The 25,871-nt window shown below is 35.6% G+C and overlaps 2 protein-coding genes across 2 annotated transcripts; both read left to right on the top strand.

Annotated features, from left to right (window-relative positions):
- Positions 1-17,637: 17,637 nt before the first annotated feature.
- On the top strand, positions 17,638-19,813 carry LOC145947294 (uncharacterized). The gene is made up of 9 exons (XM_083057102.1): positions 17,638-17,703; positions 17,788-17,994; positions 18,106-18,312; positions 18,424-18,630; positions 18,742-18,951; positions 19,057-19,263; positions 19,369-19,575; positions 19,687-19,744; positions 19,801-19,813. Exons 2-9 carry the CDS (start codon positions 17,913-17,915, stop codon positions 19,811-19,813), a joined length of 1,191 nt encoding a protein of 396 aa, XP_082913228.1. The 5' UTR covers positions 17,638-17,703; positions 17,788-17,912.
- Positions 19,814-19,859: 46 nt separating this feature from the next.
- LOC145947292 (uncharacterized) lies at positions 19,860-25,209 on the top strand. Its single transcript, XM_083057100.1, has 7 exons — positions 19,860-19,965; positions 20,060-20,173; positions 20,306-20,371; positions 21,325-21,411; positions 21,941-23,851; positions 24,092-24,175; positions 24,637-25,209. The coding sequence occupies exons 1-7, from the start codon at positions 19,860-19,862 to the stop codon at positions 24,849-24,851; spliced, it is 2,583 nt and encodes an 860-aa protein (XP_082913226.1). The 3' UTR covers positions 24,852-25,209.
- Positions 25,210-25,871: the final 662 nt, after the last annotated feature.

Raw genomic sequence — 25,871 nt, 5'->3', positions numbered from 1 at the left:
GGCAGACTATCCGTCTGTTCGACCCGAACGAACGTCTGGGCCCAAATAGGTCAACGACCGCAAGGGTCGCTCTTACTCTATTTAAAGGGCCGTTCGCTCGGTGGTCCCTTTTTGGCAAGAGAATTTAATCTCTTTTACGCAGGATGAGACCTTGTGCGATCCTGGTTTACGGGAATAAGTGGGAACGGGTTATTAATAAATGAAAATCATTTATTTTGAAATTTATAAATTTATTCCTAATATAAAGACGAAAGAATTTATATACATAATAATATTATTGACGGACTTAGTTGCTAATGAAGAGTGAATGTATGTGTATGTGTCGCGGGTGATACATTAGTACGGAGGTCTTCAATCGGGGCAGAAAGGGGTAAGAGTTATTGTTTAAATTTTAGGGTCCCGATTGGTGGTTACAATAATTTAAATGGTAATAGGTATATAAAATTAGTGTCCATGTGTGTGCGTGTAAGAGAGACTTCTAGGTTATATGAGTTCGGTAATTATGGCGGTGGAGGGGGGATAGGTTCGTAGGAGAAGGTGTGCAGGGACGGCTAAAGGATATCTTCGCCCGGGAACATACCAGGGGATGATGTTATTCCTATCGGTGGTCTCTAGAAATTCGCGTAAGGCCTCGTGGTCTACGGGGCCTGGACCAATCGTGAAAGCTTCCTCAGGGACTTCTCGTATCCCTGGGAGCTGGTTTATCAGCCAAGCTCTGAATTGCTCGTATGAGAGCTTGGCAGGCGATCCTGATTCCTCGGAATCGTCGTCGCTGATATCTACTACCTCAAACCCTTCCGGATGTTCCCTATTTACAGAGGACGTTGGGGATGAGGGAGGAGAATCTTCAAGGGTGATTGTTGAGGGAGCCGGAGACGGAGATCTAGGTGGCTCAGGGCGTTCGGGAGAAGCAGGGGGAAGAAAGGGAGAAGGGCTCCGCGGAGAATCGGCGTCCTCAGAGGAAACAGAGGAGTGAGGGGAAGGGGCCCGCTGAGGTATAGCGGGTTCGGGAGAAAGAGGAGAAGGAGTTCGCGGGGAATCGAAAAATTCTGCAGAAGCAGAGGTAGCGGGAGACGGCGTCAGCGGGGTTTCTATATGTTCGGGTGAGGAAATAGGAGAGACCGTAGGGTGATATGTATTAGTTGTCTCTGTATGGATCGGTGTGTTAATTTTTTCTAGGGAGCCGAAGGTTTCGCCCGCAGCCAGACTCCGTGCCAACGCTTTCTTTAACCGCCTATTACGCCGGTTTCGCGCCAATTTAACAGCGGTTCGCGAGGGTCGTCTCCTTGGATTTTCCACTACGAGAGCGAATAATAAAGTAACCGGGCAAGAAGAGTTTTTACTGAAAAATAACTCTGGGAGTTCTTGTAAGAGAAAAAAAAATATATATATATATATTTATTTTTATATAATTTTGATATTTTAATTATTTAATAATTTAGTTAGTTATTGTATTACTTATTTGTTCATTCAAGAGAGAGAGAGAGAGAGAGAGAGAGAGAGAGAGAGAGAAATAGAGAGTGAGAGAGAGTAAATCACGGATTGCTCCGCTATCGCGGGAAATCCGGAGTGATTTCAAAAGATAAAGGGATGATAGAATTCACGGATTGCTCCGCTATTGCGGGAAATCCAGAGTGATTTCGAGAGAAAGAGGAGATGGAAGAAATCACGGATTGCTCCGCTATCGCGGGAAATCCGGAGTGATTTCAAAAGGTAAGGGGATGATAGAAATCACGGATTGCTCCGCTATCGCGGGAAATCCACAGTGATTTCGAGAGAAAGGGAGAAGATGGAAGAAATCACGGATTGCTCCGCTATCGCGGGAAATCCGGAGTGATTTCAAAAGGTAAGGGGATGATAGAAATCACGGATTGCTCCGCTATCGCGGGAAATCCAGAGTGATTTCGAGAGAAAGAGGAGATGGAAGAAATCACGGATTGCTCCGCTATCGCGGGAAATCCGGAGTGATTTCAAAAGGTAAGGGGATGATAGAAATCACGGATTGCTCCGCTATCGCGGGAAATCCACAGTGATTTCGAGAGAGAGAGAGAGATAAGGATGGGGGAAGAAAGGACAGTTTTTCGAAGTTAGAATTTAACAAGGATAATAAATTAATAAATTAAAAAGGAAAACAATTATAATTTAATTGAAGTCCCAGAATTATTTTAAGTATTATTAGTAAGGGTGGAGATGTAGCGTGCTTGATAACTTACTACTTATGGAGTGCGCGGGTAGGTGTTAATTATTCCAGGTGTGAATCTGGCTACGGACTCCTCCGTGAGGATGGTGTTCCACTCGCAGTTGTTCACTCGCGAAAATCGTCGTACTCGGTGAGCACTGGGCACACGATGATTTCACAAATGTCACTGCGAATACTCACGAGTTCGAGATTCACTCGAAGGATGGTGATACAACTTTTCGCGATTGATCCGCGAGCGTAGGTTTGAGAAAAGATTGATATTCTCTGAGAGATGTCACGGGTATATATACCTTCTTGCTCCTCCTTCCCGTTAGTTTGTTAATATTTCCTGACGAATAGGGAATTTTTCAATAACGCCCTTTCAGTCCCGGAGGCGTCTCTTGACTTTAAAAGTTTATCGGGATTGGTCAGGGCTTTTGTTTAGGGCCCTAGGTTTTGACCAATGGAGAATTTGTTGAGGTTTATATTTTTATTATCCTCTCGAGATTTCGATATCGGCGGCGGTGTTTGTTGTTAGTTTTTCCTATATCGCGATATTTGTCGTTTGTTAGTGCCGCTTTTATCGGCGGGTTCTCGCTTTATTGCCCTCGCGTGTGGCTTAGAGCTTGTTTGCTGAGAGGCGATGCGTGTGGCATCTTTTTAATCTTTATATTTTTCGCCGCTTTCTCGCGAGAATACCCGCAGGTGTGCTATCTTATTTTGCACACTTTCGTTTTCATTATTTGTTTTCCCCTAATTTTACTAGGGAAGGATTTGCTTTCGGCGCGTTCTCGCCGTCTTTATGTTTTGCCGATATGTGATTTTAACTTATTATTCGCGAGGGTGTCGGCAAGAATCCGCTTTCGGCATCTTTCCGCCTGGTCTCTTTTATTTACCGATTTTGTAATATTTATCGGTCGCTCACGATATCTGCAGCTGTCCGTTTCGCTGGGCACGTTTTCGTTTTATTATATACGTGCCGCTTAGATTATTATTATCTTTTTTCTTCCTTTTTTATTTACCTAACAACAAACTTCGCCTTGGTCGTGGGAAAGAAAAGAATCGTGAAGTCCGCCGGACGTAACACCCCCCGCCTTAGACAAATGTTGGGAGTGTAAAAACACAACATTTGCAAAAAGAATCTGTGAGGAATAATTCGATTCTTTTCTTGCCACGACTTGCCGATTTGGTAGAAAGACTCACATTTAATTCTGTTTTTATTAAATGTGTTTCTTTGAGTTCCTAATTACTATTTAAATATTTTGTAGAAAAGGAGGAAAGAAAAGGCGACCACCATAACCCCTTCCTTTGTTCTTTCGTCCTTTCCTCGCTTTTTATACAATTTACTTATAGCTTATTTTTAATTGTACTTATTTATTTAAATTTAGTACCGCTAATACATGTAACGCTGGTGTGGAGCCCTTTTTCTATCGTATGAAAATTCTAATGAAAATAGAGGGATATATATATATATAAAATATATATATGTTATATATAAAGAAAAGAAAAGAATTAGGCACGTTTTTATCTGCCTGATTTTCGTCAGTAGTAAATGTCAGTTCTCTGGTGTCAAGTAGCAGGTCCCTTCCTTTTATTGCTCTTCTACCCCTCTGGGGATCACAGCTTGACCCCAGCCTTCGGCCAAGTATGTCTGGTCAACGTATAGATATTCTTCTATGCAGTCCCTGCAGTTTATCGCCGGTTTGATTGTTACTATTACTTTATTGCATTTAGTGCAATTTGTTTGGTCGCCAGCTGATATTTCGTGGACCAAATTATGCGGTGGTATTGTTGCATATTCTTGGTTTTCCTCGGCTGATATTTTATCATAGCATTCTTGACAAATTTTGCTGCAGTCAGTCGTATCTTGATAGATTTCACCCTCCATTAATGTAACACACCGGAGTTCTGTTAGATTTCGGTATGTTTCGGGGTGGTCTCCTGGTTTAACACCGTCGATTGGGCCTTGGCGTACTTCTTCCGGCATCTCGGGTGTCCATTGAAGATGGTGATATACTGGCATTGTTATACTGCAACCGATGATCAGGCAGTATGTTTTGACGATAATGATGTAATTAAGATAGAAAATGGTTCCACTTGTTTACAAAGTATTATTATTATGAGGTTAAGTATAAGGTATAAATTTGCGCATGTAATTAAAGAAGAAACACATATATTCATGATAAGTATACAAAACAACTGAAATCTAAGAACGCAAATGTTGAAATATTACCAATAACGATTCAATATATATATATATGGTCTAATAGTAATTAATACAAAAAAAAATAATATGATATGATAATGTGTAGCATCAATAATGACGCTATAATTATAATATGCAAAAGAAGTACATAATATAAAGAGGAAAGGTAGGGTGACATAGTGACTAATGATAATAGTAATTAATATTTGGGATATATGGGAGTACTTAAACGCTTGCGTAATTCTAACTAATACATAATTCAAAATTCAAACGAAGTAGTAGTAAGGTAAAGAAAATTTAGGGTCTATAGGAATACTTATTGTTAAACACTAGAGTAATTCTGAATTAATACACAATTCAGATTTCAAATGAATAGTGGAGTAATAAAAATTTAGAATATATAGAATTATTTAAATGCTACAATAACTCTAAGTTAATACATAATTCTGGTTATATATATATATATATTTTTTTTTTTTTTTTTTTTTTTTTTTAGACTGAGGGTTCCACGTCGGCGGTGATTTTTGTGCAAAGTTCGGCGTGGCCAATCCGAATTAGCGCGTCCCTAAAGTTATATGCTCTATCGAACATTTTGGTGGTCTCCATATGGAGTTTCACCAGGGCCGCACCCTTTCTTAGAGGATGGACTATATTTATCCATCCATCTTGTCCCTCTAAAAGGAGTCGACACAGGTCTCGTGTCATTATTGGCCACGTTTGCCTACCATTAGGGGCTGCGGTGTGGGCTAATCCACATATTATGGCTTGCCAGGATACCCCCTTAAAACGGTCTTCTAGGTGATACACTTCGCTCATACGGCGCCACACTGTTCTTCCCCAGTCGCCGAGCATTATTTTGACCATCCAAGTGTTTTTATTTATGCTTTGTATAAACCCTCGCTTCCATCCTTTCTTGTCTTTAACCACGACCTCTAAGTCCTCCTTCATATGGTGAGGGTATACGAGCAATGAATTGGCTCTCCTATCCATCCGGAATTGGATTTCTTCTTCCATTTCCAGGAGTTCCCTTGCGCTATTTTTTAGTTGTACCCAAAACAGCAAGGGTGATTCCGCTCTTACCACGGTCACCTTCAGGCGACCGCGAGTCAAGAATTCAGTGTCGATGTAAGAGGTTTCCATTTCTGTATATAAAAAAAAATTTTACTGTTTTTGGTGCATGGGGAGATCCAAAAAGGGGGTTTATTGTGTTGGCGGTATGCCTTGCTTGATATGTGAAGAAAACCGGGGGGGGGGGGGTTATTGTAATTGGCGGTATGCCTTGCTCGTTAAAATTTCGCTTCTTTAAGCTCCAAGGTATATGTAGTATCTTCCCGTGGGGGGAGGAGGGGGTAGGTAGCTGTTGGAGTTGTGTTGTTTTCTGTGTGGATGGTTTCAGGTGTCTCGTTATTTTGGGTATAGAGAACCGGCACGCTGGCTTTCGATTTTTTCGATTGCCTTGTTTTCAAATGTATTAGTAGATGTGTTAGGGAGTCCCATAGGGCTCCTAGCAGGTACAAGGACCACCCGTACACTGTGTGTAAGGCGTAGCCGTGTACTATTGTGTCTAGCGTCAGTTTTATGACTCTGATGCTCAGGTATATTCCGATTAGTCCAGCGCTGAGATTCCCGAAAAATAGAAATTTATTCCAGAATTTGTTCCATGTAGATATTGCTATTTTTTCTATGGTGTTTGTATCAAGTAAATTGGAGATTGATCCCCCTTCCAGGGATATGGTTTTTCCCATCACCCCTCTCGCTAGGGAGTTGAGGACGGCAGGTCGTTCGGCTGGAAACATTATATGATCTCGTAGGTCCTTTAAATCTGTTTCCGTGTATATACCGCTGGTGGCGAGCGATCCTGGGCTGATGTATTTCCATACAGGCTTAGTCAATGGTTTTATAGTGACCGGCGGTATGGTATCCACTGGTCTTGGCATAAATTTGTACCAAGAATCTCCTAGCTGATACATGGCGGGTGCTAATGTGTTGCAAGTGGTTTGCGTTCCTTGTTGCAATAATATGTGCGTTTGTGGAGTTAAATAATACGTTTGATTTTCCCGAAGCACGGGTAGTTGGTTGTAGCATCGGTTTGTTTGAGCGAGCTTGACTTCGACGGGTACGCATTTTACGATGTGAATAACCTCTCCAGCTAGTAGAGCCATATAGCCGGGCCCTTTCATTAGATGATATGCAAAAATATCTGGAGATTGTGTGGCTATGGCCAAAGCGTTTTGTAGCATTCGTTGCTCTAAATTACATTGTTGTAATAAAATGTCATGGTAAAGTTGATTAATTTGCGTGCGAATATGTTTTTCCACGTAAACAAACTTAGAATTCATGTACGTGAAGATATCGAGATTTGAAACGCGCGATTGTTTTTTGAAAACGACGGTTCCTCGTACAGTTTCGAAAATCATTAATTTAGGATGTTCGGTACGTATTATCGAATATCCGCAGACATCTTGTTTGCCTTTACTGGTTAGAGCGAATATTGTGTCTTGTGTGGTGAGAGAATATACTGTTTGGCCTTGCTCGTCGTCAATTATTTTGTAGGCGTACCCCTCGAATAATATTCCATAGTTATTAAATTTACAGGGACCTGCAGGTACGGTATTCCAATACGTGTCTCCTCCTTCGATGTCTATGCAATGTGTAGAGCCGAGTTGGCAAGTAATGCCGGATCTGAGTTGTACTTTATTAGTGTTGATGCGTACGTCGGCAGTGTAATCCTGTAATGTGATTTTTACAGTTCCGACTACAATGACGTCCGACCATGTTCCGTAAGGATCTGAGTATGCTCCTCCGTGGCATTCGCCGTAGTTGTCTACTTGACCAGCTAACGTAATCGGTCTGGTTATTGTGCTATTGGATTTAAGTCCTGAGATAAGAGTGCGTCCTACTTGATAACTTCCGTAACTATGCATTCGCCTGCAAGCCTCGCGAGTTATTTCTTCTATATATGAATATTTTTCGTTATGTACATCCATTGTGTGAGAAAACATTCCGCATTTCTTGACTAATCGGTCGATTTCAACTTTGCACTGTATTACGTGCACTGCTTCGAATTCATTAATTTGTAACAGCTGTACGTAAACTTGATCCGGTTTAATTTCTTTACGAGGGATATCGCATTCCTCGATGTTTAACAATGATAGCGTGGTTAGGTTTGCGGAGGAAGATCCACAGTCATATCCTATTAGCCCATGTGTTGGATGCAGGTATACTGCTAGTATTATTAATATTGCGATTATTCGTCTGAATTTGCGATCCATCTGAAATATTAATTATTTTTGTAGGTGTGTGTATCTTTTTCCTCTTATAACCTTTATGTATTTCTACTTTATTTTTATTAATATTATATTTTGTATTTTTAATATATATATATATATATATAAAAAAAAACATTTATTTTTGTGGAAAATTAATCCTTTTTGTTGATTATTTAGTGGTTTTAATGTAGGAAATTCGCAATCGATTAGGATGCACGATTCGGCTATTTTTCTTTATTCTAATTTTTACATTATTTTTATTTAATATTTCCAGTACTTCATGAGGTCCTGTATAGTGATCCCCGAATTTTCCGGGTTTTGGCCCCTTTAAGAGAAATACATGGTCTCCTGGTTTAAAGGTTTGAGGGTTAATCTTTCTATCGTAATATTTCTTCGATCTGTGTTTTGCTTCGATAACGTTTTCACGAGCATTTCCTTGAATTGTATGAAGTTGTGTAACGAGGTTTACTAGATAATCGTTGTAATTCGCTAATTGGTCGCTTGGAGGTAAAAGCTCGTTCGAAGGAATTCTGGCTATTTTTCCGAAGACTAATTCGTACGGTGTATGTCTGGTTGCTTCGTGTACATTAGTATTATAATTGAACATTGCAAGGCTTATCCATCTATCCCACTGTTTTTGTTCGTTTGCGTATTGTTTTAAATATTCTCCTAATGCGTGATGCGATCTTTCCAAAGATCCGTTAGATTGTGGGTGGAAGGCAGTAGTACGAAATTTACGAATTTTAAATAATTTTGCGATTTTCCTCATTAAATCACTGATAAAATTTCTTCCTTGATCCGTTAATATTGCCTTTGGCGCTCCGAATATGCAGATGAAACGATCTATGAAAGCTTCTGCGATAGTTTCGGAGGTTTGGTTTTGTAATGGTATACCCATACAGTATTTGGTCAGCTGATCTTGTAAGGTCAAAATGTATTCGCTATTTCTTTCTGTCTTGGGTAAAGGTCCGACAATATCCATGGCTACCTTGTCGAAAGAAGAGCCTGGTGTGTCTGTGATTATCATAGGCTGTTTTGTTTTGACGCGTACTAATTTTCTCAGTTGGCACTGCAAACATTGTTGTATGTATCCTTGAACGTCTAGTTTTAAGTTTTCCCAATAGTAATTGTGTTTTATTCTATTGTATGCCTTAGTGACGCCGCGATGTCCTCCGGTCGGCGAACAGTGCATCTCACCAATTATAACGGATCGTAGATCTTTCGGTGGATATTTAATTTGTCCGTTGCAAATGATTATTTTGGTAGTGGAATTAATGAATCTTAATTGCAGTTGCGATTTGATATTATTCCATGGAACGTTGTTGATAATTTCTGTTTTTGCAATGCTGAGTGTTCCTAAATTTAAATTTTCAGTCAAATTTCGTAAGTCGTGTATGACCGCGATAATTTGGTTGAGAGTCGCTGTGGGGCCTTCTCGTTCCGTCTCACTGATGGGTAAGACTATGTGGTAGTAGGTTTTGTATTTTATTGCTTTCGCTTTACCTAACTCCAGGGGTCCTATATTCGGGAGTTCGTTTCTTTCGAAGAGTTTTTCAGATCCTGAGTCTAAAGGTTTTCCGTAAATGTCGACAAAATACGCGACATTGTCTTTTCGCAGAAATAATAGTTCGCGAGAATCTATAACGTTGCTTTTAATTATTTTATTCTCAATGATAGTAGGTTTCATTTTTGTTTTTCTTGATTTTAAATTTTTATTGATAATTTCTTCTTCGTCGTCATCGCTTTCTTCCCTTTCTTTTCCATCTGTTTCTTTGTTATCCTGATCTTTGTCTGGCGGATCGTTTCTTTCTTCTATCTTTTCAGTATTGTTTTTGTTGTTATTATGATTTTCATTATTTTTCTTAATATTTCGTTTTGTCGCCTGACTTCTTGTTTGCATTCTGTTTTGTTTTGGAGGATCATGTATTAGCGCTTTTTCGATAGTTTGTGACGCTGGAGGTTCGTTTAGTTCTTCGGGGGTAAAAGGTATAGGATCGGCATTATTATCAGGGGGTTCTTCTTCGAGTATCGGTCCTTCAATTTCTTCGGTATCTGACAGATATAGTTGAAAATCGTCGTCTTCTTCTTCTTCGTCATCGGTTTCTTCCAGCATTCTGGAAATTATTTCTGCATCTTCTGGATTATTTGGATTTAATGTTTTTCGTTCTTTTATTATTTTGCAATCAATTTCTTCAAGATCTACTGGGTTTCTTGATAATGCGTCCGCATTTACGTTAGTTTTTCCTGCCTTAAAAACAACGTCGTAATCGTATTCCGCTAATTTTAATCTCCAGCGAAGTATTCTCATATTTGCGTCTTGCGCGTTTTTAAACCACATTAAAGGTTTATGATCTGTAACTAGGGTGAATTTTCTTCCATATAAGTATGGTCTGAAGTGTTTAACGCAATATATTATGGCTAGTGCTTCCTTTTCGTAAGTGTCGTATTTCGTTTCGTCGTCCGTGAGTGTTCTGGAAGCGTATGCGATAGGTCTGTCCTTGTTTATTTCTCCTTGTGAGAGTATTCCTCCTACGGCTAAACCTGACGCATCCGTAGTTAAAATAAATGGTCGAGAGAAATCAGGGTATTGTAGTACTGGCTCTTCACATAATTTTTGTTTCAATATCTCGAAGGATTCTTCTTGAATTGATGTCCATTCGAAACGAGTGTCGTTTTTTAATAGATTTGTTAATGGTTTTGCTAGTTTAGAGAAATTTGGAATAAAGCGCCGGTAATATCCGGCAAGTCCCAAAAATTGCTTAATATTTCTTGGGGTTTTCGGTCGGGGAAATTTATGTACTGCCTCTAATTTTTTCGGATCTGGTTTTACTCCATCTCTGCCAATTACGTGTCCCAAATAAGTTACTTCGGTTTTTAAAAATTCACATTTATTAGGTTGTAGTTTTAAATTAGCTTCGCGAAGTCGTTCTATTAATGCGTTATATTTTCGTTCGTGTTCTTCTAAGGAAGTAGCATAAATAACAATGTCGTCCATATAAACAAATAATTCTTCGCCCTGTAATCCTGTTAATACTAAATCCATTAGGCGCTGAAATGTTGCAGGAGCGTTTTTTAATCCAAAAGGCATTCGATCGAATTCGTAGTGACCGAAGGGAGTAGTGAATGCAGTTTTGTGACTGTCAGCAGGATCCATTTTTATCTGATGAAACCCAGATGCTAAGTCGCATACAGAGAAATATTGCGCGCCCCCTAATTGATCTAATATATCTATGATGTTAGGTAATGGATATGCGTCCCCGATGGTCTTGTCGTTTAAAGCCCGAAAGTCGAGGACCATTCTCCAGCGCTTGTTTCCTTTGGAGTCCTCTTTCTTCGGCACGATCCATATGGGCGTATTGTATGGCGATTGTGAGGGTTTTACGATGCCTCCTTCTAACAGTTCCTCTACCTGCTTGTTTATTTCTTCCTTATGTAGTTGCGGGAATCTGTATTGACGAGTGTTAATTGGTCGATCATCTGTGGTTGGTATTTGATGTTGGAGTACATGAGTTGCAGTTAAATTTTCTCCGGGAATATGAAATTGGTTTTGACTGTTTGTTATTAATTTCTTTACACTTTCTTCTTCCTTTTCATTTAGATGTTCCAATCGTAATAATTCGGTAATTTGTATAAAGCGGTCTTTCTCCTTTTTCTCGGAAACCACCAGGCAATTATGCAAATCGTTGCTTGCATCGTTAATTTGTTGTTGTTTTCTTTTATGTTTAGATTTTCGTTTTCGCATAAATTTATCTATAATTTCTTGCGATTTATTTAATAAAGACGTCGAAACTTTCGAAGACGGTTTGGTTCTGTTTTTCATGCGTTTAGAGTTTTTAATGTTTAATTTTTCAATATTTAAATATTTTTGTGCCTTTTCAAGAAGGTCTTTTATAGTGACATGAGATGACTTTAATTTGTCATTGTGGTCTTCTGTGAATAATCCAACTTTCGGAAATTTGATATCTAGAATTGATAAGGAATTTTTCTCTCTTAAATTAGAACAAGATTGTGTCAAATCGCGTAGTGAGGTTTGGTAACTTCCCTCCTCGCAATTGACGGAGCTAGAATTTTCTGTCGAGGTTTGGAAATTTCCCTCCGAAGTTCTAGAAATATCCCCTCCAGGAGAGGTTTGATAACTTCCCTCTCCAAGGGATTTTGAATCATTTAAATTTTTGAGAGAGATTTGATAATTTTTCCCTTTACTAGAATTATTCAATTTTTCAAGAGAGGTTTGGTAACTTCCCTCTCCGTTAATTGTTGGATTATATGAAATTTCAGGAGAGGTTTGGTAACTTCCCTCTCCAAGAATTTTCGAATTATTAAAATTTTCAGGAGAGGTTTGGTAACTTCCCTCTCCAAGGATTTTTGAATTATTAAAATTTTCAGGAGAATTTTTATTCCCCTTGTCAACATTAATTTTGTTTGTCCTTCGAGTTATTTCCGTAAATTTTTCTTCATCCTCGAAAATTTCTTCTTCGTCTTCGATATCAATATAAGTTTCGTTGGTGTTCATTGGTTCTTCGTTTATAGATGAAACTTCATCGTAATTGTTGATCGTCGGACAGTCGGATTTATGGTCGTCAAATAATTGATCCAACGGCTTTAAACGCAAAGTGGGTACGCGGACTTCCACTTCTTCGTCTAAAGTACTTATAACATTGAGATATGCTTTTCCGGAGATGTTCTCTACAATAGTGTCTCCTAAGTAAATTCCATGTTCTATTTTTAATTTTGGTATATATCCCATCTTTATTTCGGGGTTTTCTATCCTTACATAAAATAATGATTCGGATCTCGGAGACACTATTATAGATTCCGGTGAGAAAAACGGTATGTTAACTTTGGATACGGTCAGATATCCTTGAGCGTAATCTATTTTCGATGATGTTTGTTTAAAGAAATCATTTCCCAATATTCCGGATTGTGGAATCGGAAAGTCGCGAGATACTAAATGGAAAGATATCGGAATTCCAAGGAGATTTAAAGCGACTTCTCCGAGCGTATATACGGGATGATTATTTATACCATTTAATTTTAATATATTTGTATAGTTAATTTTTAGAGTTTTAGGTATAAAATTTTCCTTGATTATATTTGGTCCGGATCCCGTGTCTAATAGAAAGGTTATTTGCGATGGTATTTCGTTAATTTGGACCTGAACAGTAGGCACGCGACTATGTTTATCGAGGTTTACTGTTACGGGTCGTATGTCGATGGTTTGACGGCCTACTTGACTTCTTGAGATGTCGACGGGTGTGAAGTCTGTCCGGTCCCCCGTTGTGCACCCGACCCCGAGGGACCTGTGTAGTTTCCCTGATTATTTTCTTTTCGACGATTATTACTTGCGTTGCGTAACTGACAATTTTCAAGGAGATGGCCTTGTTCTTTACAATATCTGCAGAATGTATCGTTCTTCGTTGTCAGTTGTTGATTTATTTTAACACGACAATCCTTAGCGGAGTGTCCGAATTTATCGCAAAGTTGGCATGAAACTTTCGGTCTACTTTCCAAACTTCTTTCCTCGTTCTGTTTTTTCCAACAATTACTAGCCGAATGGCCAGGCCTTTCACACCATTGACAAGTAACCGATTTATTAATTTGTTGTTGGGAAGTAGTTTGTCGGCATGATTTGGCGTCGTGGCCGGTTTTTGAACATAATTGACATATAGTAATTTTTTCTTGAATTACGTTTACTGACTGACGAGCGCGAGGATCGCGTTGGCGACATTTATCCGCACTGTGGCCGCGTTTTTTGCATATTTGGCAAATTAAAATCTCCGTTCCGTTATTCGTTTGAAAATCGTGCCCTTGTAAGGAAAATTGAACGAGCTTCCTACAACTACTTGCGGCATGTCCCTCTTTGAAACAGATCTGACAGATTTCCCGCACTTGATTAGTGTACGGTGATTGGCCTGTTTTAACGCCTTGGCCTTGGCGCAAACCTGTCATCTCTCGAAGCTCTCTTTCTATCCTTAGGGCGTCGGCTACAGTTTCTTGTACGTCTAAATCTCTAGCGATTCTTTGCTCTATTTCAGGCTTTAGCCCTCTAATAAAACACTTACACATGTCTTTTTCTACCGTTGTTTTTATATTTTGATTGGGTAAAATGTGACCGGAACTTCGATATGCTTCCAATATTTGTTTTCCAAGTAATTTAACTCTATTTGCGTAAGTGACGACATCCTCTTCATTCCTTTGATAAATACATCCTAGTTCTCCTTGTAACTGATATACATTTTTAGTGGGTCCATAAATTTTCTTTAAATAAGTAGTTAATTGCAATACAGTATCAAAATCTTCATCCCGAATTGTTCGACGCGCTTCTCCCACTATTCTAGTTCTTATAATTTTAGTAAATTGAGCCTCTGCTTCCTTAGGAAGCATAGCTTTCGCTTCCTCGCAACCCTCGATAAAATAATTTAGCGGAATGTTACTACCGTCAAAAAAGGGGACGGCGTCTACCGCGTATTTTAAGGTAGCAAAGGGGTTAGGTTGCGCCATGTTAAAAGAAAGTAAATTTTCGGGATCGCTTTCGATATCAAATTTTTCGATTTGATCTTTTATTGTTTCAGTAGTTATATCGGCGGAATCGTCGGAATCTGGCTCGGGCGATTCGGCTACTAAAGTATTTTCAGTTAAATCGAATTCTGAGGAAGGATCTTTTAACAAAAAATTTATTTGGCGAGATGTCGAAGTTGAAGGTACTAAAGGTGTGGATGTGTGAATTAATTCGGAATCAGATGGTTTAGATTTAGATTTGCGTGTTCTATGTGGTGTTGTTAATGCAGTTTTATATAGTTCTTCTATTTGATCTTTATCAGTTTGACCTCTTGTTCCTTTACTCATTACCGCTACCAGGAATCGCACATTTCTATCCCGGACGAGCCCCCAAATTTTTATTTATGTTACGTCCAGACTCAAGGAAGGAAGAGTCGAAAGGAAGGACGTAACTAAATTTATCTTTTCGAACGATGGCAGACTATCCGTCTGTTCGACCCGAACGAACGTCTGGGCCCAAATAGGTCAACGACCGCAAGGGTCGCTCTTACTCTATTTAAAGGGCCGTTCGCTCGGTGGTCCCTTTTTGGCAAGAGAATTTAATCTCTTTTACGCAGGATGGGACCTTGTGCGATCCTGGTTTACGGGAATAAGTGGGAACGGGTTATTAATAAATGAAAATCATTTATTTTGAAATTTATAAATTTATTCCTAATATAAAGACGAAAGAATTTATATACATAATAATATTATTGACGGACTTAGTTGCTAATGAAGAGTGAATGTATGTGTATGTGTCGCGGGTGATACATTAGTACGGAGGTCTTCAATCGGGGCAGAAAGGGGTAAGAGTTATTGTTTAAATTTTAGGGTCCCGATTGGTGGTTACAATAATTTAAATGGTAATAGGTATATAAAATTAGTGTCCATGTGTGTGCGTGTAAGAGAGACTTCTAGGTTATATGAGTTCGGTAATTATGGCGGTGGAGGGGGGATAGGTTCGTAGGAGAAGGTGTGCAGGGACGGCTAAAGGATATCTTCGCCCGGGAACATACCAGGGGATGATGTTATTCCTATCGGTGGTCTCTAGAAATTCGCGTAAGGCCTCGTGGTCTACGGGGCCTGGACCAATCGTGAAAGCTTCCTCAGGGACTTCTCGTATCCCTGGGAGCTGGTTTATCAGCCAAGCTCTGAATTGCTCGTATGAGAGCTTGGCAGGCGATCCTGATTCCTCGGAATCGTCGTCGCTGATATCTACTACCTCAAACCCTTCCGGATGTTCCCTATTTACAGAGGACGTTGGGGATGAGGGAGGAGAATCTTCAAGGGTGATTGTTGAGGGAGCCGGAGACGGAGATCTAGGTGGCTCAGGGCGTTCGGGAGAAGCAGGGGGAAGAAAGGGAGAAGGGCTCCGCGGAGAATCGGCGTCCTCAGAGGAAACAGAGGAGTGAGGGGAAGGGGCCCGCTGAGGTATAGCGGGTTCGGGAGAAAGAGGAGAAGGAGTTCGCGGGGAATCGAAAAATTCTGCAGAAGCAGAGGTAGCGGGAGACGGCGTCAGCGGGGTTTCTATATGTTCGGGTGAGGAAATAGGAGAGACCGTAGGGTGATATGTATTAGTTGTCTCTGTATGGATCGGTGTGTTAATTTTTTCTAGGGAGCCGAAGGTTTCGCCCGCAGCCAGACTCCGTGCCAACGCTTTCTTTAACCGCCTATTACGCCGGTTTCGCGCCAATTTAACAGCGGTTCGCGAGGGTCGTCTCCTTGGATTTTCCACTACGAGAGCGAATAATAAAGTAACCGGGCAAGAAGAGTTTTTACTGAAAAATAACTCTGGGAGTTCTTGTAAGAGAAAAAAAAAATATATATATATATATTTATTTTTATATAATTTTGATATTTTAATTATTTAATAATTTAGTTAGTTATTGTATTACTTATTTGTTCATTCAAGAGAGAGAGAGAGAGAGAGAGAGAGAGAGAGAGAGAAATAGAGAGTGAGAGAGAGTAAATCACGGATTGCTCCGCTATCGCGGGAAATCCGGAGTGATTTCAAAAGATAAAGGGATGATAGAATTCACGGATTGCTCCGCTATTGCGGGAAATCCAGAGTGATTTCGAGAGAAAGAGGAGATGGAAGAAATCACGGATTGCTCCGCTATCGCGGGAAATCCGGAGTGATTTCAAAAGGTAAGGGGATGATAGAAATCACGGATTGCTCCGCTATCGCGGGAAATCCACAGTGATTTCGAGAGAGAGAGAGAGATAAGGATGGGGGAAGAAAGGACAGTTTTTCGAAGTTAGAATTTAACAAGGATAATAAATTAATAAATTAAAAAGGAAAACAATTATAATTTAATTGAAGTCCCAGAATTATTTTAAGTATTATTAGTAAGGGTGGAGATGTAGCGTGCTTGATAACTTACTACTTATGGAGTGCGCGGGTAGGTGTTAATTATTCCAGGTGTGAATCTGGCTACGGACTCCTCCGTGAGGATGGTGTTCCACTCGCAGTTGTTCACTCGCGAAAATCGTCGTACTCGGTGAGCACTGGGCACACGATGATTTCACAAATGTCACTGCGAATGCTCACGAGTTCGAGATTCACTCGAAGGATGGTGATACAACTTTTCGCGATTGATCCGCGAGCGTAGGTTTGAGAAAAGATTGATATTCTCTGAGAGATGTCACGGGTATATATACCTTCTTGCTCCTCCTTCCCGTTAGTTTGTTAATATTTCCTGACGAATAGGGAATTTTTCAATAACGCCCTTTCAGTCCCGGAGGCGTCTCTTGACTTTAAAAGTTTATCGGGATTGGTCAGGGCTTTTGTTTAGGGCCCTAGGTTTTGACCAATGGAGAATTTGTTGAGGTTTATATTTTTATTATCCTCTCGAGATTTCGATATCGGCGGCGGTGTTTGTTGTTAGTTTTTCCTATATCGCGATATTTGTCGTTTGTTAGTGCCGCTTTTATCGGCGGGTTCTCGCTTTATTGCCCTCGCGTGTGGCTTAGAGCTTGTTTGCTGAGAGGCGATGCGTGTGGCATCTTTTTAATCTTTATATTTTTCGCCGCTTTCTCGCGAGAATACCCGCAGGTGTGCTATCTTATTTTGCACACTTTCGTTTTCATTATTTGTTTTCCCCTAATTTTACTAGGGAAGGATTTGCTTTCGGCGCGTTCTCGCCGTCTTTATGTTTTGCCGATATGTGATTTTAACTTATTATTCGCGAGGGTGTCGGCAAGAATCCGCTTTCGGCATCTTTCCGCCTGGTCTCTTTTATTTACCGATTTTGTAATATTTATCGGTCGCTCACGATATCTGCAGCTGTCCGTTTCGCTGGGCACGTTTTCGTTTTATTATATACGTGCCGCTTAGATTATTATTATCTTTTTTCTTCCTTTTTTATTTACCTAACAACAAACTTCGCCTTGGTCGTGGGAAAGAAAAGAATCGTGAAGTCCGCCGGACGTAACACAAGATATTAAAAAAAATATTATAACAAATAAACCACATATATTATGCAAAAGAACTAATTTTCTAAAATTTTGTGGTAAGTTTAACTCATATCAATGTGATGTTTGTAACACTTATTTTATCATATGTATGTAATAATCATGTATTTCTTTTCTCGTAGATATTAATTCGATAAGTCTTATAGATAAAAACAAAGGCATTGATTCTGTGATACTAAAAAAGGAGTCTGTTGCTAAAAAGATTGATATTTCATCAAATACTGGTGAATCTCACATAATAGTTTCTATGGATGAAAGCGATAAAAATAATGAATCTGTGTCAAACAGAAATTGTAATGAGAAGATGACCGATGTTGCATCAAATACTGGTAAATGTCCACATTTCCAATTATTTAATTTAGCTCATATCAATGATGTTTGTAATACTTATTTTATATATCATATGTATGCAATAATCATCTGTATTTCTTCTCTCATAGATATTAATTCGATAAGTCTTATAGATAAAAACAAAGGCAATGAGGCTGTGATACTAAACAAGGAGTCTATTACTAAAAAGAATGATGTTTCATTAAATACTGGTGAATCTCGCATAATAATGTCTATGCATAAAAGCGATAAAAATATTGAATCTGTGTCAAACAGAAATTGTAATGAGGAGATGACCGATGTTACGTCAAATACTGGTAAATGTGCACATTTCCAATTATTTAGTTTAACTCATATCAATGATGTTTGTAATACTTATTTTATAAATCATATGTATGCAATAATCATCTGTATTTTTTCTCTCGTAGATATTAATTCGATAAGTCTTATAGATAAAAACAAAGGCAATGAGGTTGTGATACTAAACAAGGAGTCTATTACTAAAAAGAATGATGTTTCATTAAATACTGGTGAATCTCGCATAATAATGTCTATGCATAAAAGCGATAAAAATATTGAATCTGTGTCAAACAGAAATTGTAATGAGGAGATGACCGATGTTACATCAAATACTGGTAAATGTGCACATTTCCAATTATTTAGTTTAACTCATATCAATGATGTTTGTAATACTTATTTTATAAATCATATGTATGCAATAATCATCTGTATTTTTTCTCTCGTAGATATTAATTCGATAAGTCTTACAGATAAAAACAAAGGCAATGATTCTGTGATACTAAACAAAGAGTCTACTACTAAAAAGATTGATGATTCATTAAATATCGGTGAATCTCGCATAATAATGTCTATAAATGAAATAAGCGATAAAAATAATAAATCTGTGCCAAACAAAGATTATAATAAGAAGATGACCGGTGTTACATCAAATACTGGTAAATGTGCACATTTCTAATTATTTAGTTTAACTCATATCGATGTTGTTTGTAATACTTATTTTATCATATGTATGCGATAATTATGTATTTCTTCTCTCGTAGATATTAATTTGATAAGTTTTATGGATAAAAACAAAGGCAATGAGTCTGTGATATTAAACAAGGAGTCTATTACTAAAAAGAATGATGTTTTATTAAATACCGGTGAATCTTGCATAATAATGTCTATGCATAAAAGCGATAAAAATATTGAATCTGTGTCAAACAGAAATTGTAATGAGGAGATGACCGATGTTGCATCAAATACTGGTAAATGTGCACATTTCTAATTATTTAGTTTAACTCATATCGATGTTGTTTGTAATACTTATTTTATCATATGTATGCGATAATTATGTATTTCTTCTCTCGTAGATATTAATTTGATAAGTTTTATGGATAAAAACAAAGGCAATGAGTCTGTGATATTAAACAAGGAGTCTATTACTAAAAAGAATGATGTTTTATTAAATACCGGTGAATCTCGCATAATAATGTCTATGCATAAAAGCGATAAAAATATTGAATCTGTGTCAAACAGAAATTGTAATGAGGAGATGACCGATGTTGCATCAAATACTGGTAAATGTGCACATTTCCAATTATTTAGTTTAGCTCATATTAATGATATTTGTAATACTTATTTTATATATCATATGTATGCAATAATCATCTGTATTTCTTCTCTCGTAGATATTAATTCGATAAGTCTTATAGATAAAAACAAAGGCATTGATTCTGTGATAAAGGAGTCTGTTGCTAAAAAGATTGATGTTTCATCAAATACTGATGAATCTCACATAATAGTTTCTATGGATGAAAGCGATAAAAATAATGAATCTGTGTCAAACCGAGATTGTGAGGAGATGACCAATGTTACATCAAATACTGGTAAATGTGCGAGAGAAGAAATTACCGTGATTATTGATAACTGTGATTATCAAGAGAGTACAGATCTCTCAGCAAATTTTGGTAAGTTTCGATAATGTTATCAACTATATTTCTAAGCGCTATTTTATCATCTGTATGAAATAATATTTTTTCTTATATGTATATATTGTTTTAGATATTGGCACAATAATCTTTACAAATCAAAATGAGACCATTGAAACTGTCATGCCGAATAACTTTTTCATGAATGATAATATTGAAACAGCAGACGCAAATATTTCTTTATCTGGTATGCATTATTGTTAAAATTAAATTTTAAATATTGTTTCATATTTTTACATTTTAAATAATATGCAATGTTTTATTGCATTGTTGAATAAATGTATTTGTCCGTTTGTCTAATCTTATGTTTTGTTTGCAGATTCACTTAATGGATCTGTTATAATCAATAAGGAGTGTGTTAGGAGATTAAGTTTTAACATGACTGGTATGTAGAAATTGAATTATTTTTATATAAAAATATAAACTCATAAACAAATATAAATATACACAAACTATAAAAAAATAAGGAATAAATGCAATAAAAAATATATATATATATATGCATATATAAGCATGTCCAGTGTTTGCTGTTATCTGAATAAAATTATATAGATGATCATCTAGATGAAACTTTGGCGTCATCTTATCTTTATATAGATATAGATAATAAAAATATGTATTATGTATATCTGCATCATAGATGAGAAAAACTATTATTTTTACTAAATTATCTTGAATAATTTTCAGATAATTTTGATTTAGAATCATAGCACATAAAAATACTTAAATAGTAGAACTTAAGCAATAAGTCATAAAAATTTATAAGTAGAAATATAAATACATATATTTTTATATCCTTTTTATAATTTACATTTTTTTAAACTATGTTTATATAAGCAGTCTTAAAAATTATTATCTTGAAAATTATCTAGATGAATTGCCATATAATTTTACCTTTTATTTAGATACATATATTTAAAACAAAATTATCATTTTATCTAAAATTAATTTAAATATTTTTATCTCATCTTTATCTAGCTAATTTTAAAATCATCTAAGCACAACACTGAGCATATCACAAAAGTAATAGAAAACCACTTAAATTAAAATATAAACATTAATGTTTATGTATATTTATATTTTTTAGAGATAAAAGATTGTATCTCCAGTTATATAAATTTAGAGAAAACAGGTTTTATAGTTTCAAATACACATAAGAAATGATAAAATTTTAGACAAAATAAAAATAAATATGATAATACAGTAATACAATTTAAGTTTTTATTAAGTATTTATAAACTGACATTTTAAGATTTGTTTAAAGTATAATCTTGTAAACACGGATTATTTTAGATATTATTTACTAATCTATTTTTATATCTTCAATAAATCATACAGAAACTGATGCAGGACGTGTAAGTGTGTTATCTCCTTGCCGAGATGATATGCCTGATCCAGAAATTGTTGATGTGCCAGTGTCTTATAGTATGTAGTTTTGTTTTCTTTTTCTTTATAAATTAATAAATCTCACAATATTATATGTGTAATATATGATATATATATTAATGGACATAATTCTTATAACATTGACGTTGCTACTGTTTTACATCAAGCTTGTTATTATTTTCATATAACGTACAAGCTGCGATTGCAACTTCATGCAAAAAGCGCAATAGTTTTGTTTCATTAATTTTATCTTAAGCTTTTAGTGATTTTAATTATAAAGACTAATTATAAATTTATACTTTTGCAAGATTAATTATAAATTTAAACTTTTACAAGACTAATTATAAATTTAAGTAATGTAATTCATGCAATATTGTGCTCTGTATATTTGAAATACATTAAAATTAAGATAAATCAATTTTATTACCTCTACTTTGAACATTATTTTTTATCTTTTGGTAATATATACATTGACATACAAATATTGTGTGCTTTAATTTTTCAATGATATGGGAGTTGTGTCCTTTGTTCATAGTTATATAATTTCTTTGTTTTTCTTTGATATTAGATAATGATAAGGACGAAAGTGATGATGAAGAATATATACCTTCAGAACACAGTTCTTTATATAGCAAATCTCCTCAAAAGCAAGTGCCAATTGTTAACAGAAGTATTTCATCCACTTCCAGTTTTGATACATCAAGTACAAATGTTGTTGGTACATCAGCATGTAACGATGAAGCTATGTATGTTCAAAAGTCTAATTTAAAATCAAAACAAAATTATTGCACTTTTTGTATGAAGTTGCAATCACAGCTTGCACGACATTTGGAAACAGTACACTCTAACGAGCCTGATGTAAAAAAATTTGCCATTCTGCCTAGAAAAAACCCAGAAAGGAAGAAAATAATAGAGACTATTCGAAAAATGGGTAATTTTAAATTTAACACCAACTCAGAATTTAATACTGGGCAATTAATTGTATGCAGACGTCCAAATGAGAAATCTAATAAGACTGCTAAAGATTTTGTTGTTTGCGTAAAATGTAAAGGATTTTTCGCAAAAAGCACAATACGTCATCATGCTCGAGCTTGTCTTAAGAAAGATTTTCGAAAAAATAAAAATATTATGATTATGGGAAGAAAAATCACTGGTAGAATACATTCAATAGCAAGTGAGTGTTTAAGGAAAACAGTGTTTCCTGTTATGCGAGAAGATGATGTAACACGTATTGTGAGATATGACAAATTATTGATTATATATGCGAATAAGTTGTGTGTTAAATATAAATCCCAACATCAGCATGATATGATTCGTGCACGATTGCGTCTACTAGGCCGTTTTCTTATAGCGTTAAAAGAGATAAATACGAATATAGAAGATTTTCAGTCGCTGTATCATCCACAAATATATGACGACTGTATTTCAGCAATTAATATAGTTGCAGGATATGACAATGAAGAACAACTTTATAAAACTCCTGCAGTAGCGGCTAACTTGTCAACACTTATTAAGCATATAGGAAATCTTCTCATTATGGAATGCATCAAGACTCAAGATGAAGAGAAGAAAAAATTAGTTAAAGACTTTTTAAAACTGTTAGTTGTGGATATAGGTACGAGTGTCAACAAAACAGTTATTGAAACGCAGTCCGCACATAAAAGGCACAAGAAAATAAATCTCCCGTCATTGGAAGATATTAAAAAATTACACACACATTTGGCAAAAATGAGAACTGAAGCATATGCAGCATTAAAAGAGTCCTTTTCATATGAGAAATGGATTTCTTTAGCAGAAGTAACATTAACTTCAACACATGTCTTTAATAGACGACGAGCAGGAGAAATTGAGCGAGCACTGATAGAAGATTTTGAAAATTATGAAAAAGTAAATAAAAATATGTACAGTGATATTTATAAATCATTATCGATGGAAGATAGAAAAATTGCAGAGAAATATGTTCGATTTTGCATCAGAGGAAAACTGGGACGCACAGTGCTTGTTTTATTGTCAAATGAGTTATTTGATTGCATCACTTTAATCTTGAAATATCGTGAAGAAGCTAATGTACCAAAGAAAAACCCTTATATTTTTGGACTACCTGCTGTCGACAAAGATAGACACCGATACCTGAGAGCCTGTGTTTTAATGCGTACATTTGCCGAACAATGTAACGCAAGTCAATCAACTACTTTACGCGGTACAACATTAAGAAAACATATTGCAACACACTGCATTCAATTTAATCTGAATGATACTGATGTTTCCGATCTTGCCACCTTTATGGGTCATGCTGATAAAATACACAGAGATCATTACAGGCAACCAATAGCAAGCAGAGATATACTGAAAATCTCCCGCTACTTAGAAGCAGTATCAGAAGGAAATGCACAAAATACGAATAATAAATCGATATCGGACAGTGATTCTGAAATAGAAGATAACTTAGTTGAAGTTAACAATAATAGTGATGAAAGAAGTAATGTTATTTGCTTAAATCATTATGTAAAACATAGAATTTATAATATTAAGATTTACATTATTTACATTTTTAATTAGTTTTATGTTGTTTTGATGCTTATTTATTTTACATTAAAGTATTCTTTTTGTATATTATTTTGATATCGTAATGATATCATGATAATAAAACGAGCATTACAATATTATAATTTCTATATTGTAATTTCGTAAATGTTTTAATAACTGCTGTTTATTATAGATATTTCATTATGTGAGACATCAAATCATTTCAAAAATTCTGACAAGCAAACGGATGAACAAGGTGGAAAACGGAAACGTAGTAGTAAGTAATTTTTCATATCTGCTTTCAATCAATAACTGTACGAATTACAATAATATACAGTTTCTTTTATTATGTCAATTTGTTCTTAAAAATGATACTCATTTACATATTTGTAATATAACTCTTAAAAGTTACCTATTTAATTAGTGCCTGCAAGTAATTATATTTTGTCATTCCTTTTTTATTACCGAAATACAGAACTTAGTTTTGTTTACATAATCTATAACATTTGCCAATATTTATACTAAAACTATTTATAATTGCGATTCAAAATTAAAAGTAAATAAGTAAAATAAAATAGCATTTCTATTTAAATAATTTATTATCGTTGAATATGGGATATAGGAATGATCATAGCAATCAACGTATTATTTTTATTAAACGTATTATGTCAAAGTCGAGAACAAATAGTATAGTTATTTCGTTAAATTATTTCAATAATATTCTCTATGCTCCTCTAGCATCTCCTTATGGACAAACAAAAAGAGTACGATGGACAGAATTTGAGAAAAAAGCAGCTCTTTCTGCGTTTGCACAACATATGGAAAATAATACATTGCCGTCTCTAAAAGAGATTCAAGAAGTAAAGAAAAAATATATTTCTCTGGCTCGTCGTACATCGCCGCAAATCAAAACGTGGTTGCATAATAAGCAGAAAAACCTGAAACAACAATAGTGGAAGAGTTTGCAATTTCGTACAAAACATTTTATTAACGCCTGTAAAGAAATTCTGATTTTTTTTAAAACAATATAAAACGTTTTCATATCACTTAAATTTTAAATTTTTTAATTAAAATTTATATAATTTAATACTTTATATAATATATATATATAATTTTAAATTAATTTTATATGTACTATACACAGTATAACTCTGATTCAATATCTTTTTTTTGTTTTTGTACACCTGTACATTGAGATATGCTAATATATAGATGTGTGCGTTAGTTCGTCAATGTTATAGATGTTCATAAGTAAATCTTATTCTATCTTTTGGTTTCAATTTAACTACCTCATTCTAGAAGGACCTTGTGAAGGCGTAGTTACTATAGTACAATATATTATAATAATCTGATCTCGTATATTATATTATATTAATTAATTTATCACATGTTCTTTATGATTTATATTATTGCTAAATTTTAAGGATTAAAGTTTAACTTTAAGGATGTTGCGAATTTAATCAAACATGATTGATGTATCAAGGTCCTATTACTTTTGCTGAAATCGAGAATATTAAGTTTTCTTATTTATAACTAGAGAAAAAGATATCAAATTTTGTGTTGTCATAAAAATAAATAAGTAAACATGATTAATGTATCAAGGTTCTCTTATTTTTGCTGAAATCGAGAATATTAAGTTTCCTTATTTATAACTAGAGAAAAGATATCAAATTTTGTGTTGTCATAAAAATGAATAAGTAATTACTTAAAATAAGTTCTACATACATTGTGAGCAATGATTTTAATTACCATTCTGTTGTATAATTATCATTTTCTGTTGTATTACTATATTTATTACATTTTTTACTTGTTTCTTTATATGATTAGAGGTATTACAAACACATCTTAATAATATTTTCAGATTATTATAATTGAAAATTTTATATTACACTATATTAATACGTATAATTAAGATTATTATGTATTTCTTAATCTTTAGCACCGTAATTTTGTCATTTTAATGTACACAATAC

This window comes from Prenolepis imparis, unplaced genomic scaffold, assembly GCF_030444845.1.
Source record: "Prenolepis imparis isolate NDT839.2.m4 unplaced genomic scaffold, iyPreImpa1.0 SCAF_61, whole genome shotgun sequence".
NCBI classification, from domain to species: Eukaryota; Metazoa; Arthropoda; class Insecta; order Hymenoptera; family Formicidae; genus Prenolepis; species Prenolepis imparis.
Note: the sequence above shows the minus strand (reverse complement) of the source record. Positions and strands in the feature narration are given on the sequence as shown.

Excerpts from the sequence above, each read along its gene's own strand:
- LOC145947294 (XM_083057102.1), top strand. The coding sequence starts at position 17,913 with ATGGATGAAAGCGATAAAAATAATGAATCTGTGTCAAACAGAAATTGT. Across the intron at positions 18,631-18,741 it reads CGATGTTACATCAAATACTG|ATATTAATTCGATAAGTCTT; the intron begins GTAAATGTGCAC and ends TTTCTCTCGTAG. Across the intron at positions 19,576-19,686 it reads CGATGTTGCATCAAATACTG|ATATTAATTCGATAAGTCTT; the intron begins GTAAATGTGCAC and ends CTTCTCTCGTAG.
- LOC145947292 (XM_083057100.1), top strand. The coding sequence starts at position 19,860 with ATGACCAATGTTACATCAAATACTGGTAAATGTGCGAGAGAAGAAATT. Across the intron at positions 20,174-20,305 it reads CGCAAATATTTCTTTATCTG|ATTCACTTAATGGATCTGTT; the intron begins GTATGCATTATT and ends TTTTGTTTGCAG. Across the intron at positions 23,852-24,091 it reads CAATAATAGTGATGAAAGAA|ATATTTCATTATGTGAGACA; the intron begins GTAATGTTATTT and ends TGTTTATTATAG.